A 15,961-nucleotide genomic window follows, 5' to 3' on the forward strand; every position below is an offset into this window, starting at 1 on the left:
AAGTACCACTTTGGTGGAAAGGTAACAGTGTTCCATGAATCAGTGTATAGTCATGCTGGCCACATCATCAAGTTGGACAACCCTGGGTCTTTCAGCTAAGAAATGGAAATGAGCACCGGCCCTGGAGTTGGATATGACTGGACAGAGGAAATCTTTACTTTTACCTTTTAGACCACTTTTATGGCTCAGTCTATATTTGAACACAGGAAAGTCTAGTATCAACCAAACTTGGATATATGCAAATTCTAGATAGGACAGTAAAAGAGTCAGCTTAGTTTGTTACCAAATGTTCAGACTGCAAGAGCAGATAAACAAATTATGAATGTCCAGAAGGGCTACATTAACAATATTAGGACTGAACTGTACTTTCTAAGGGATCAACTGGATTTTTGTTAACTGGTCTTTAGTTCAAGAGGTCATGCCCAGTCTGTAGACTGAGCTTAGCTGAGTCTGCCTTCATTTCAAGGTTGCCTCTAATTCTTATCATTAAACTGATGTTCAGATTGTGTAATAATTAAGATTGTCCCTTGGCCTCTCAATTCAAGGACAGTATCATAGAACTTGTATTTGCAGGATTATTTTGTTTTTCATTTAGAGCTTCATAACTAGTACCGCAAAGGTTAGGGTTACAGAAGTAATTGTGCATAGAAGAACACATTCTGAATTAAGAGACAAGGGAGAATAGTGTTTCATCCATACAGTCTAGAAATAATCAGGAACACATTGATGATTTATGCTTTTTTGATTAACCTGTATTATAAATTAGATTAAAAAGATAAAGATACCCTTGAATCAGTCAGCTCTTGGTAACTGTGGATGCATCAATGCAATTTTCTAGATAGTAATACAGAAGTGATTTGTCATCAGATTTTATTTTTTTCTCCAGTTTTCCCATCTAGCCTACAGCTTGCAATTTCCTAGGGATTTTTCATCCAAGTGCTAACCAGGTCTGAGTCCAGATAAAGTGCTGTAAATTGAGGCACATTTGCTAATTCCTTGCAATACTACTTATTGTTAATTGATATGCAGAGATGGGAGATGAATGTGAATTTTGTTCAGCTAATAGGGTTAGATCTTTATTACAGTTCTTCTGTACATGACCACTATTCTGACATTGCTTAGACAAATTAATTATTGAATCAATTATTTCATTTGTGATCATTTGTTTACTGAAAGTAGTATATTTTCCAATCTTCATTGCTGGGGTGTCTTGGAAAACAACCCTCTCATCCAACATTTCTTTCATTCTTAAAGCTCTCTCTAATCCTAATTATGCCCCACTGGGTGTTTTTTCCTCAAATAGGAAAAAGAGCCATTCAGTTAAAGTCATGATAGTGATATGATAGAGATAGCAATGAACTACTAGACCAACACTTGTGTGAATGCAACAAGTAAAATTTCTGGGAAGAGCTGAGATTTGCACAGGATCTGTCACATTCAATATCAACTATATTTTTGACAGATGTGTCAGTTCATATACAAGACCTGAACTAAAATCTATTCCATACCATCATGTTGTATAGGCTGTGCTTTTCATATTTGTTCCATCCTAACATTCATCCATACAATCTGACCCCAATGGTAACTAACAATAAAGTTTATTTTCTATATGCCTCATTTACACAGTATTTTAACTCTATTTATCTGGGGCAACTCTTAAGAGTGTTAAAATAACTAGCTCTAATCATGATGATGGAATGCCACATATTCTGGCCATGGCTGTGTATGAGTGCATAGGATGTGCTTTGCCACTTGGCAGCAGAAGCCCATCGCTGTTGGAAATGGCTGGAGAGCATGTTTCTGGATTTACGGAATTGTTGTAGCTCATAACTGGCCTGATGTAATAAGTCTGTCAAGCTGCATCACTGAATCATCATCTATCAGAAATATTGAGAATACAGGAACATTCAGGAAACGCTTTCATTTTAACAGGTGAGTAAATTGACAGCTCTTTTCTCTTGGCAATTTTAGCCTTCTGAATGCTTTTGACACTGGCCTTCAAATTAGTCTTTGGGAAAGCATTTTGATGTATCTTAATCTTGCAACTGAAATAGGATCCCTTTAGGATAAATAGGCAGATAGAATTTTCCTGCCAGATTGTTGACACTATTTTCTGATCTTATTTTCCAGCTCAGATTTACTAGTACATATAGTTTCATTTTACAGTACCTGTATAAAAGATCAAAGGAATATAAAGTATTTAACTAATCCTCAAATTACGACAGTTCACTTAGCGACCATTCAAAGTTGTGACATAAGCCTCCCAAGTACTTACGACATAGTCCCGAGTTTACAAATGTTGCAGCCCTATGGTAATTGTTCGCCCTTACGAATGACGACAGAAGCACTGCAACATTCGCCCTGCCTATTCTCCCCTCCCCTCCACTGGGCCTCCACAGGCACTGGGTCTTGCAAAGACCTAGCGAGTTCTCTTCTCAAGCCTCTCTGCCACGGCTTCTGTGCCTGCTCCCTGCACTCCAAAAGCAGAGTGGGTCGAGCACACCCTGCTCGGCTTCTTTGACTCACCTAGACTGCATGTCACTTCTGGAACAGTGGGCAGCCTTGGTGAGTCTCCTCCAAAGGCATCCAGTCTTGCGCAAAAGAGCCGAGGTGGCGCAGCAGTTAGAGTGCAGTACTGCAGGCCACTTTAGCTGACTGTGTTCAGCAGGTCAGCGGTTCGAATCTCACCGGCTCAAGGTTGACTCAGCCTTCCATCCTTCTGAGGTAGGTAAAATGAGGACCCAGATTGTTGAGGGCAATGTATATATATATATACATTGCTTACTGGTGTACACCACTTAGAGAGTGCTTGCACTTAAAGCGGTATATAAGTCTCATAAATAAATAAATAAATACAATGTGTTTGTATGCTGATGGGAGGCTTTGGGGCAGCAAAATCGCATTGCCTCAAAGTGTCACATCGGCTTGCAAACATTTTGCGTGGAGAATAGAAGCTTCTGGGTGCTGTGATCTCGTGGGACTTCAGGTTGCCATTCTCTGCAAAAGTGGATGGGTGCCTGAGGTCCCGCGTGATCACGGTGTCCAGAAGCTTCCAATCTCCGTGCAAAACCTTTGCAAGCCGATGAGACACTTTGAGGCAACGCGATTTCAAAGCCTCACGTCGGCATGCAAACACTTTTTGTGCTGAGACTGGAAGCCTTTGGGGGAGACAGCGAGGCTGCGTGTTGCTCCAGAAGCCAAGCAGGATGCATTCATCCCATTCTGCTTTTGGAGCGTTGGGAGCAAACACACAAACCACGGCAGAGAAGCTGGAGAAGAGATAGCTTGCTAGATCTTCACAAGATGAGTCTCCACAGGCCAGTGCCTGTGGGGGGAGCAATTGTGGGGAGCATGAGGTATCTCTGGGTTGGGGAAGGCTTGGGTGGTCTTAAACAGGTGGCCTGTTCCATCACTAGGCTTCCCATGGCCTTCCCCTCCCTGAGATACCTTGTGTACTTAACGACAGGTGCAGTCAATCAGTAAAGTTTTCATGTTCATTTTACATGATTTACTCTAACGAATCCTCTAGTTACAAATGTAATTGGCAGGCTCCATTACATTCATAACTTCAGAATTACCTGTACAGAGTCTGGTGTGATATACTTGGCCATCTAAATAAATATTTCATCACTAACTCAGAAAATATATTTGCTCAATGCTTTTTAATATCAGTATTAATCTTTAATTCCACATCACAGCAGTTGAGTGGGGAAAGAGAAATTCCAAAACAAAACATCAGATATTTACACCTAAAATTCACATCACTTATTTGTTGATTCTGGAAACATGCTATCACAATATATACAACCAAATATCTTTAGGATTCTGGTACATTTTTTTTTTTCCTTTAGATTGTTTTCCTTACAATTAATACAGGTTTTCTGAACAAGAATACACAAAAAGAGAATTGGCTTAATGTGTGTGTGGTGTGTTTAAATAAGATTGGCATAGGTTAAAAAACACATTTACAGGGCAGAGTACCAGACATCACAATCTATACATTTTTTGCTCAATTTCCTGTACAACTACACAGCATTCATGAGAGATATCTACATAAGACATAATACAGAGAAAATTAAGCAAATTATACTCCCTTTGTAAAGTTCCTGCAGTCTCATTATTCCTCATATAGAAAATTATTTAGTCCCCATTGACAGTAAAATGAGGACGAGGGTGGGATAGGGAGTCAAAATGATTATGGGGATATTTCCTGGGGAAGGATTTTTTTCTCTACAATAACAAAATTTAACTATATTCTCTATTACTAATACACGATGGAATGAATTCATCCCATTTTCCAAACACCATTGTCTTTGAAGTTTCTCTTCCAGGCAACATATTATATTTTGGAGCACTTACACCTTTTTCAAGGCAGCATGATTGTGCGATTTTTGTGTCCAAAAATATAAAAAGATTATTTTCCGTTAGCTACCTGTGCCCAAGAAAAAAAGATGCTTTTTTACAGAAAGCCACTTTAACACATAGATTCCATGCAATAGTGCTTATTTGGTGATCTGAAAAATTAATAAGTAACTTTAGCAATATGCATACGGCATCTAAGAGCCTGACTTCTATCCGTATACAGGTAGTCCTCGACTTACAACAGTTCATTTAGTAACCATTCAAAGTTACTTCACTGAAAAAAGTGACTTTTTCACATGACCATCGCAGCATTCCCATGGTCATGTGATCAAAATTCAGATGCTTGGCAACTGGTTCATATTTATGACAACTGCAATGTCCTGTAGTCATGTGACCTTCTGACAAGCAGGGTCAATGGGGAAACCAATTTCACTTAACAATCATGTTACTTAATTTAGTAACTGCAGTGATTCACTTAACAACTGTGACAAGAAAAGTCGTAAAAAGGGGCAAAACTCACTTAACAAATGTTTAACTTAGCCACAGAAATTTTTGGCTCAGTTTTAGTCGTAAGTTGAGGACTAACCGTATTTTGTGAACTTTCAGTTCCAAATTATACAACGCTTAATTTCACATTAATCTTTTAAAATATACTGGAAATTTGATTTTATATTTTGCACACAGATATATACACAATGCTCCCTTTAAAAAGCTATCACAAACCTGCGTGGACACGCACCAACATCATAAAAGAAACTGAAAAATAATGGATCCTGAAAATTCTTATTAATGTATCAAAATGGGCCTTTCTCCACAGAACTTGGTGATTATGGTAATATGAATGCACTTGGTCTTTGAAATCCTATTTAACATCTACATGAAACCTCTGGGTGAGGTCATCTGTTGGCACTGAATCAAGTATTATCAGTATGCTGATGATACTCAGTTATAACTCTCTGCCCCGGACCATCCAATTGATACTACTGAGGTAGTCTGCCAGTACCTGGATGCTGGGAGAGTCTGGTGGAGAAGAACAGGCTTTTTCTCAACTGATGAGATTGACTACCTTTGGCTTTTAAAGCCCCCTGAATCTAGTGATCTTCCATTCTTAATTTCTGGTGGGGTGACATTCCCACAGAGTTGGTAATCCTCAACTTCTGATTGAGGAACAGATAGCAGTTGTGGCAAAAAGGTCTTTTGAGTAGAGACATCTTATGTATCAGTTGTGCCAGTTCCTAGATTGGGAGGCAGTGCCCTAATAACCTCCCGGTTTTCCTTTCTTCTGGTCAATCATATCCAGGTCTTGGAGATTTCCTGAACAAGTTTCTGAAGTTGTCCTGCCAAGTTTTTTCAGTAATGATTTACAATTGCCTCCTTCCAAGGCTGAGAGAAAATGACTGGGCCAAGGTCACCCAGTTGGTTTTGTGCCCAACGCAGGATTAGAACTCAGTCTCCTGGTTTTTAGCCTGATTCCTCAATCACTACATCAAATTGGCTTTCAACCTCCCAATTAGACAGTGACATGTTCAGTTCTGGATACAATACAATATGCTCATCTAACACTGCTGCTATGTAAACTTCACTGGTTCCCAGTAGTCTTCCAAGTGCAATTCAAGGTACTGATTGTCACCTTAACTACGAGGCACGGAGCCAGGTTACTTGCAGTACTGCTACCCCCATTTGTTTCTGCCTGTTCCACTAAATACATAAAGATGGCCATGTTCCAAATCCTCTCAGTGAAACAAGTCACTTGATAGATCCTAGGAAGTGTGCCTTCTCTGTTATAGCACATCCCTTATGGAATAATCTCCCTCTGAACATTGAAATAATTCAACCTTTTTTGCTTCTACAAGTCTGTGAAAACCTGGCTTTTCCTTTAGGCATATAGGCCACAATATCAATGGAGCCTGGCTTCTGTCTGAGGGAAGTGTTGGTAAAGTGTTTTTCAGTGGTCTTGACAGATTTGTGTGTTATATTTTATCTTTTGTTACCACCCAGAGAGCCATTAGTAGGTCAGCTATATAAATTTATTAAATAAATATTATATGACCTGTTAAAATTTCAGAAATAAATAAAAAGAAAAAATATAGTTAACATCCAGAATTCAATCCTCTAACCATCGCTTATTATAGATCAAGATTCAATGAATTTAAACAAATATTTTATTTAAACATGCTTGGGAGTGTGCTGCCGCTCTCTCAAACTTCAAAAAGATGATATACTTTAAGAATCCTGCTGGAGTTTTGGATGAGTGAAATTTAGGATGCCTGGATGTTTGATGTTCTAAAATTTGAAACTTATGTTTTCTACTGTGCTTTTGTAGATACGCTTTTGGGGGCACCAGTGGGAAAATGCTGCTAATGGGACCAAGTAAAGAAATGACTATAAACAAAATCAACTTTTCATGTTACTTCACTTAAGAATTTAATGTGTCTTATGCACACAAGAGACACTGAAGAAAGTAACTGAACAACCTCCATTTCTAGATGATGCGATCATTAAATGAGTCACACCTGATTTTACTATCCTTTTTTGCTACGTTTATTAAGTGAAACCAGCTTCCCCCATTAGTTTTGCATGTGGGAAATCCCTGGGAAGGTCACAAATCATGAACATGTGACCCTAGGATGCTGCAACCATTGCAAATACATGCCAAGTGCCAATCTCCCAATTTTGATCACATGACCCTGGGGAGGCTGCAATGGTTGTTAAGTGCAAAGACCAATTATAAGTCAGTTTTTTCAGCACTGTCATAATTTCAGGTGGTTGTTAAACAAACAGTTATAAGTCAAGGACTACCTGTACTCCCATGAAAAGCAATTTTGGCCACAGGAAGCTGTTACACATTATACCCTTGGTCTTTAATTTTTTCCCCCTTTTTCCCTGCAAATAATGATTCACTAATTACAAAAATCAAGATTTTAAATTTGACTTTTTCTTAGATTCTATTTACATTTCATGAGCAGACTTTCATTCATACATTGGCTATTATTTTTTGCTTTTATACTCCTCAAGTCTGCTTCAAAGAAGACCCCTGGAGTACATCTTGAGAGTATAAAGGGCAGAAGAAGGAGAATCCATTCTACGAGTGTTGCATGTTCTATTAATGGATAGACATTTTAATTATTTGCCTTTGTGGGAGAAACACTGAGTAAATCTATTGTAGTGAATAGGATCCATTTTCCTACAATATTAAGTGATTCATAATTTAGTTCGGACTTTTGTGGAATAGCCATGAACTTATAAATTTTTCACAATGTGCTTGTGAAAAATATAAAAATAAATGGAATGTTTACCCTTCCAAAGATTGGGCAAAAAACAAAAACAAATCTGGATCTTAAAGCTTTTCCATTTATATTTTCCATTTTAAGAACCTGGAATGAATTATAAGAAAATGAAGCATTGATTAAAATTCTTCAATTATCAATATAAAACTATTTTGCATTATAAGTTTTCCATATTGCTTAATGTGTGTATTCCTTTCATACATTTTCTGACACTTTTCCAACTTTAGTTACGCTATCAGCTACTGCATAATATATGGCACCATGTATCATGGTTCCTTTGGTGATAATGTATAATGGCAACAATTTAAATTAATTGATAGAACTAGTTCTTGAATACAAATTAAGTAGCTCCTTCCTCTGTATGTCAATGCCTTTCAATCAGTCACGATTTTAATACCTATACTTTAACCCACTGGAACAAGGTTGGGGTTTTTTGTTTTTGTTTTTTTGTGTGACATGAAAGTCTTTGGGGAACTTGACACAAGATGTTTGAGGCAAAGATCAAGTATGCGCTCAGTTCTTCCTTTTATTTTAATCTAGACTAGATTCCCAGCTGCTGAATCAGAGTTATTCCTTCTCCAATCCTGAATTGGCTTTTGGCAACACTATTTTTTTAAGAATAAAAGAATGCTGGGGCCAAAAGCTTCTTTAGGCACAGCTGGCCAAAAATGGGCTACGGCTTGTTTGAATACACCATAATAATGAGAAAAAAAATTGAAATAAAAAGTCTAGCAAACTAGAAAATATTTAAAATAGGCAATAGCAAGCGAACGTAAGTCAGATTGCTTCAGCATTCCTGAGGCAGCGCAGGGAGATCACCACAAAAGAGTTCATATGCCTGAAGCCTGAAAGATCCAGTGTCTTCAAAAGCAGAATTCACTGTACTTCAAACTTTAAACTGCACCTTCTGGCTTGACATTTCATGGAATCCCCAAATCCATTTAACACAACAAATAAACACATTCCTAGTGCAACTGCTTCAATTTGTGCACATCTTCAAACCAAAAGCTTGTAAAAATCCCATGCCACTTCCCTGTGTGTCATTCAATTCTTCTGTTGTCCGAAACTGTAGAAGGAATGTAGCATCCAGTGTGGGAAAAAGAACAAATCCCAAACCACTAAAAACTTGGAAAGTATAAAATTAAATAAAAAGGAAAGCAGCAGGTTTTTTTTTACATGCTGGCTCACTCTCTGTTTCCAGTCAATCTCACAGCAGTAGGAAAAAAAATAATCAACTTCTCTATTTTTCCACACACTGTTCTGGTTCTAAAACCTGGAATGATCATACAAACTATACTCTGAAAATTCTGCCTATTGCTCACTGATGCCATGCTCCCACGCCACCCTTGCTTGCTCCTCTTTTGCACAAGTAGCTGGTTGGGCAATTTTGCGATGCAGCGCTCGATATTTTTCATCCTCTTGCAGAATCATTCCCTCTTCTTTATCCAAGTTTGGGTGACGGGAATGATACGGTTTCGGGGGTAGAGCTGGAGGGTCCATAGTGTCCTGAGGAATGACTCCAGATGGAGCGGAGTGGCTTCGGCATGGCTGGGTTTTGAGAGTTTCTAAAACATCAGGTTCTGAGAGACTGTACCTGACAGGCAGATAGGGCGTCTCTAAGTCTTCGTCAGTGTTCCACGTCTGGCTAGGGACAGAATCCATGGTGTCTGTTCGAGGAGGGGGCTCAGACGAATGGCCAAAATTACTTTCACTTAGTGAGGAAACACCACTGCTAGCGCTACCAGAAAGAGTGGAATTGCTTCCATCCAGGCCAGACTGGGGACTTGTGGGGGATGCAGGTATCGGGTGAAGAGGAGACTATTTAAATGGAAAAGCAAAGCAAAGCAAAACAGACACACACACACACACATATATATATTAGAACATACAAAGAGTTTCATGTATTTCCATGGTGAATATGTTCGCTGTAGATAAAAGAATATTATTCCTATTTTCAGCTCATTTTAGTGATATTCTTGATTTTCATCTCAATTAATAATACCTCACCTCCTCTAAGCTTCTAAAATGCTACACCTGTTTGTGATATATATTTAGAGATGAAAATAATCTTTAAGAATTAAAGATACAGCTTTAATTCAATTCAGTGGAGAGGTAATTCAAAGTGAAGTCAAGATGGAATTTTTGGGAAATACCGTAAACAAATTCTGGAAAACAAAATAGAGATAATAATTTTCTTTCTAAACACCTAGTTAAGTATCTCTTTTTGAATCAATATGTTCAAATAACTGGAGATGAAAATAGGTGCTAAGAAAAGGCTTGTTTTGTCAATGGTGTCTTAGATGTTCAGCTAAGTTTAGAATATACTGTGTATCGCCTCCTTGATTTTGACAGCACAGCTCAGCAGCAAAGAATCCTTTTCCTTTCCTAGTATTAAGCTAGGAGGAAAATTTGGACTCATCCTCTCACATTAGTCTGGAAGCAAAAGCAAAAATTGGACATAATTTAGACTGCTATTTATATGAACTTGTTCAAGGTGAACAGCTTATATAAAAGAATAAATAGGAATTTATTGAACATCCTGGTGATGCGTTTCATTTTTTAGCATCTTACTCTCAAATAACCCAGGAGACCCTTATATGATAGCTTGCAGTTTGTATGTTTCTCTTAGGGATACTGATTTTTGCTTTTAATCGCTCCCAAAACTGGGTATAACAAGTATATCCTAAAATTCTAACCTAAGCAATATTAGGGTGATATAATATGACAGAGAAATGATATCAGCAATGTATTTATTTTATATGCCACTCTTCCTCCAAAAGAACTGTAACTGACTGGATAGAAGGTTCTGAAATATGGCAAAACATTTACCTTGCGCAATGTTCGTGCAGGCAGCGCTGGGGGAGCGTCATTAAGATGATGGTGGAAGGCATCAAAGTGTAGTAAATAGTGACCTTATAAGAGAAGTCACATAGGGCAGAATCACTGATCTATTCATACATCTTAATTTGTGCAATACTGGTTAAAGCAAATGTTAATCCTGACAGTACTTCAATACTCACTTTCAGAAATCAGTCTTTTTATGTAAATACAGTCTAATGTTTTTAATAAACATAAAATGGAAAATAAAAGGTAAAGGCAGCGGAATTTTACCAACAGCTGATATTGTATCAAGGCTCCCGTGGCAAGAAAACAGGCTCATTAGCAATCTGAAATCTCAATTACTTTTTGGTACTTGATTGTCCTTAGAAGGAGGATAAAAATTTCTAAAGTAATATTTGTTTTCAAAAATAACTTGAGCTCAATATATATATATATATATTTATACATCAAAACCTACAGCAAGACATCAGGTTACCTTACATCATTCAAAAATCTTAAGTCCAGTCCCAAAGCACATTCACAGCCCTTCTGAAGTTTTCAAGGTTTAGGTAATTGTCAGCCAAGAGAACCAGGGAAATATTTTCTTCCAAGAATTCCCTTTCCTTTTAGAGAAGTCATAAAGATGTCTGTGTCGGCCTTCACATGATTTTGTCTGGGCATCATTGAAGGGGTTCTGCTGCAGACCCCCTGACCATTTCCTTACCATGGGTCAAACTTCGGGGAGGCACTGGTGGGACCAGGATGCTCCCAACATGAGCAGACAGGAATGGCCGGGCCTCTCTGGTTCCGCTGTCCAGACTCCAGCTGCTCGGTGCTGCTGAAACAGCTGAAGGATGGAAACAGATTGAATTTGGATAATAGTGAAATGCAAGTTTTACTGGGACTTGACAGGATTGAAGGCTGACATTTTTATTTTCTTCAGTCTCTGGAGTATTTTGGGACTGGCACCATGCTATTACATATATTTTTCTATCGGATAGGGTAGATGATAGGAAATAATGGATTTTTTTAACTGAAAGAACAGAACAACTCTGAAAACCAGTAATATATATATTATACTGTAGTAAGTTGTTTGCTTTGAAAAGCAAGATTAAAAAAAAGTGAAAAATTAGGAAAAGAAACGACAATATGTACAACAGAGCCTGTTATTGTGCCGGGATGACCAAGATAAAGATGTTTTTCATAGCTTTAAACTGTTTTTCAAAACATTCTCAATAATCATGACACTAAACAAAGAGTATTTCACCAAACACAGTTTATACTGATCTGTAATTACATTCCAAATTAGATCTTTCCTAAAAAACCTGTTTTAATAACTATCCACAAAATTTTTCATTGATCATGTCTGAAGAATTGCTACTTTGACTGCTAAACAACCAGCACAATCTTAGGCAACTCTGATAGAGCACATTAGCAAAATCTTATATATCAGCACTTTGTCACTTGAAGGAGAGTACTATAGTTGAAAAAGACGACAATTTGCAGCCTTAGAATCTCGTCCATTTTCACAACCATTTTTTCACAAGTCCATTTTTTAAATCAAAATATAGTTGCTTTCTATTTTAGCAGGTTTTCTGCTCCTATCATGAGCGAAGCTGCTTTTTGCCACACTTTCAAGCCATTTTATTTTATCTAAAGGGAATATATTTGAACTCAAAAGTAATTTGAGACAATTCTTTTAATCTGTATTTTTCTTTAAACTCTATGTTGTGCTCTGGGGCTAGATTCCATAGTTCAATAGTCTCAATCCCTATTTATCAAGTCTCTTAACTGAAGAACATGATTAAGAGAGCAAAATTAGAGATTAGAGCACAGAATCTTGAGAATTTAAGTTAGATCCCTCCAGTCCTCATTTATTAATGGCTTTGGTAAGAAGAATCTCTTCAAAAAAATTTTTTTCCCAAAAAATGTTTTCATGGTGGACTAAGTCTATTTACTTGATAAACCCTTGATGAAATCCCTCATTTGCTATTTTTTTGGATTCAGAGATACTCTTTCTTTCTCAGCCTCAGCACGACCTCTTATACCATCAGATGCCATTTCTGTTTCATAGTTCATTTGAAAATCTCTTGTTTGCTATTGGACAACTGATTTTAATTGCTTATTTACAGTGGAGAATTAAATGGTACATCTGCAGCAAACCAAGATTCCAGCAAAATCTGATAGATAAAGCATGTGTTGTGATATGGCAATACAAACATTCTTCCCTATGTATTTGTGTAGCACATCACAAGGGAACTGCAAAAAGAGTGCAGTTACATTTAATCATTTGCTCTCTGCCCAACTCATCCTGGAAATAACTTGCAGATGGCCATTTATTGTATGATTTGTCAGTATAGATGTTCTGTTTTACTTCTTTTTTGGTTTAAACCATTGTGTATCCTTTTGTCACAAAATAAATAAATAAATCAGAAAATGGAAAGTTGACAGGTTTTCCTGAATTTCTTAACTACAGTATTCTTTTCAACTGGTTGGAAAAAGCTATTTATTTATTTTGAAAAATCCAATTTGAATATATTTTTGTTTGTATGCATTAGTGATGCTTCAGAAATTATTTTCTTAACAATTGTTTTCTGGAGATATTATCTGGATAAAATGTATGATATATAAACTTAACAGATTGGTGATAAGATAATTTTGTATCAGATAAAATGAAATACTATTAATATCAAGCTTACAAAGAAAAATCAGTAATTGAATGTATAAAATATATATAAAATAGAGTAGACAATACCTTTTTCAGCAACAGATAGATTAGGATCACTGCAAGGTTTGCACGGCCCAATTACCTGCTGGAATAAGGCTCTCTGGAAGTTTGGATGCTAGGAAAGATAAAATGCAATTCAAGACTATTGAAAAAAATATTGCATATAACAAATGCAGAATCATAGGATTAATTAATCAAATATCCTTTTTGCAATGAAAGATCTCATTTGCATATTGTGTTCAGGTCTCAAATGGTTAAATAGCAAATGCATTATCTTAGAAATTCCTATGGTGACAGCACAGAAATCCTGTGCCTGAAGCCTTGAAGATAAGGCAGCCAGTTAATCCAACTAACGCTAGTGATTTCCTGGCTATATCGCATCATACCAATTTATGCATTAAGGCTGAAGTTGAAGTGTGTTCTTTTTCAGTGAGATTCTCTGCCAGCTCTGGTGTTATATCTCAAATAAATGACACTCCCCCATGGGAGCAGGTTCATGATTTGAGACCTTCCTTGATTTCTAGCTTCAACTGAAGGGGCCAAGGGAGGCTATGGTGATGTGGACCTTGGCCAAACATTGGCTCGTGCATCAGCAGCAGCTCTACCTGGAGAGAGAAGACTTTATGACAGACACTCACTTGTGCTCTCATGGCAAGCCAATTAGATTACTACAATGTATTCTACATGGGGCTGCCTTTAAAGACTCCAGGAAAACCAGTTGGTTCAATATGCAGCACCCATGTAGTAACTGGAACTAGGTGTCATGTGCACAAATTCATATTGTGTGCCTATTGTACCTGTTCCTGGATTGTGAAGCTCTACTCACAGTCACTTGTGCCCTCCTCATCTCTTGAATGGACTAGTGTAACATGCTCTAAATGGAGCTGCTCCTGAAAAGCATCTGGAAGCTTCAGCTGGTGCAAAATGGAGTAATATGGGCAGTAATGGGTGTTCCGAGAAGGATTCACATTATACTTCTCTCCATGAGCTGCACTGGTTGACAGTTTGCTTTTGGGTATAGTTCAAGATAGTGTATTTGACCTTTAAAGCTTTATGTGACATGGGGCCAGATTATCTGAGGGACCAGTTACTTCCTTCTACCAATGAGCTTCATCAAGAGGCATGCTGCAGGTCCCATTTGCTAAGGAGTTCCATTTGATGGGATCCAGGAATTGAGCCCTTTCTACTATGGCACTTACCCTCTGTAACACCCCCCCCCCCAAATACCTTACAGCCTTTTGGAAAGCCCACAAAATTTAGTTTTCTCATCAGGCCTGGGGAATCCCCTGGCAGCAGAGTTAGTTGAACCATGTATAACATCTTAACCCTCTGAAATATTGTTTTTATACTTATGTTAATTATTTAATGATTTTAACTGATTTTTGTGTTTGACTTTAATTGTTTTATTGTACATCACTCAAAAGCATTTTGTGTGAGATGTGTAGCCATATAAATTTTATAAATAAATTACACCTTGCTGCAGGTCCTGAGTTGGTAGCCAATGGTTTTCCAGAAGTAGTTTAAAGCAATGGTTTTAACTCATAAAGCCCTATATGTCTTGAAGAGTGTATATTACCAGCATGTATGTGATAGTACAATACATTTATACTTAAATTAAGAGCAGTAAGTGACAATATACTTTTGCTGATACATAATGGAATGTAGAATTTTTAAATCCCCAAATTATTAAATTATTTCTGAGAGCTTTTTTTTTTTTTTTTTTGCAAAAGTCTGGCTGTTTTCTCACAAATAAGAAACTATGTAATCTGCTTCTTCTATCAGCATTCATTAGATATATGCTTTAGGAAGGAGGATTTCTCTTTCTAAACTATTGATGGTAGTTTTAATAAGATGCTGAATAAAAGAAAAGAGCTGATGGTCTTGTTGAAGACAGATAATTATGACATGAAGGAACAGAGAGAACGTCAAGCATATCCCTTTTTGGGGACGAGAGTACCTTCATTTCTAGCAGAAAAAGAACCTTTTTTTTTCTCTAGACATATGTGTCTCTAGATGCTGCATTTCCCTCCCCTACAACCCCGGAATCAAGTATCACAGTGCCTTGCAAGGAAGACTTCCTATTCTTCCAGGTTGATTTGAAGAGTGGCTCTGCTTTCCTGTCAAGTGACTCCATGATGCGACAAGAATAAGGAAGGGGTGATGTCCCTACTGGCTGATTTCTCTCCCACTATTATTGATCAGGTCAGAGTTGTGACTGTGGCAAGGATGGCAGAGAAGACACTTGTGGCACCTTCCAGAAACACTTCTAATAGCATGGAAGAGTGAAACCAGTGACTGTGTAGAAATGTCCCAAGACTGGCTTTTAGCAAAATATATACTAAACATATCCTTTGCCCAAATCAGGAAAGTAGCTAATTTCCTGTAGGTAATTTTTAAGACAACTCCCCACATATAAGAAAATGTTTTTAAGCTAATTGTGTCAGAGTTGGTATAATCTAACTCACAAAGATACACACATATATGAAGATGCATGGTTACCCATACAAAGACACACACACACACACACACACACACACACACACACACATACTTTACCTGTCCATTTTCCATGATAGCTGCAGGATACATAGCACTGCTAGGCCGATCCCGGTGTGCTGGTAGTAGCATCATCAATTCTCGATGATGACGGTATTTATCTGGTAGAGAGGGAGAGCCTGTAAACGAGTCAGAGCAATCACGTACACATGACAAAACACAAAAGGTTCTCTTTCACCCAGCTATTTCATCTTCCTGAGATGTATAA

The 15,961-nt window shown here is 37.6% G+C and overlaps 1 protein-coding gene across 11 annotated transcripts in view; it reads right to left on the bottom strand.

The window, feature by feature from the left end:
• Window positions 1-4,823: 4,823 nt before the first annotated feature.
• The window catches only part of DOCK3 (dedicator of cytokinesis 3), a 182,786-nt gene continuing 171,648 nt past the window's right edge, over window positions 4,824-15,961 (bottom strand). For 5 of the 11 annotated variants that reach the window (XM_039319577.1, XM_039319561.1, XM_039319554.1 and 2 more), the window contains 5 exons: window positions 15,754-15,872; window positions 13,225-13,312; window positions 11,194-11,316; window positions 10,479-10,561; window positions 4,824-9,467 (listed from right to left, as the gene is read on the bottom strand). In XM_039319577.1, coding sequence (XP_039175511.1) covers window positions 8,961-9,467; window positions 10,479-10,561; window positions 11,194-11,316; window positions 13,225-13,312; window positions 15,754-15,872 — 920 coding nt within the window. In that variant the 3' untranslated portion in view covers window positions 4,824-8,960. Of the gene's footprint in view, window positions 10,562-11,193; window positions 11,317-13,224; window positions 13,313-15,753; window positions 15,873-15,961 lie in introns of all 11 variants that reach the window. The other 6 variants (XM_039319619.1, XM_039319601.1, XM_039319584.1 and 3 more) reach the window with 4 other exon arrangements.

Source organism: Crotalus tigris, unplaced genomic scaffold (assembly GCF_016545835.1).
Source record: "Crotalus tigris isolate CLP2741 ecotype Arizona unplaced genomic scaffold, ASM1654583v1 scf7180000017601.7605149639:7615979, whole genome shotgun sequence".
NCBI lineage: Eukaryota > Metazoa > Chordata > Lepidosauria > Squamata > Viperidae > Crotalus > Crotalus tigris.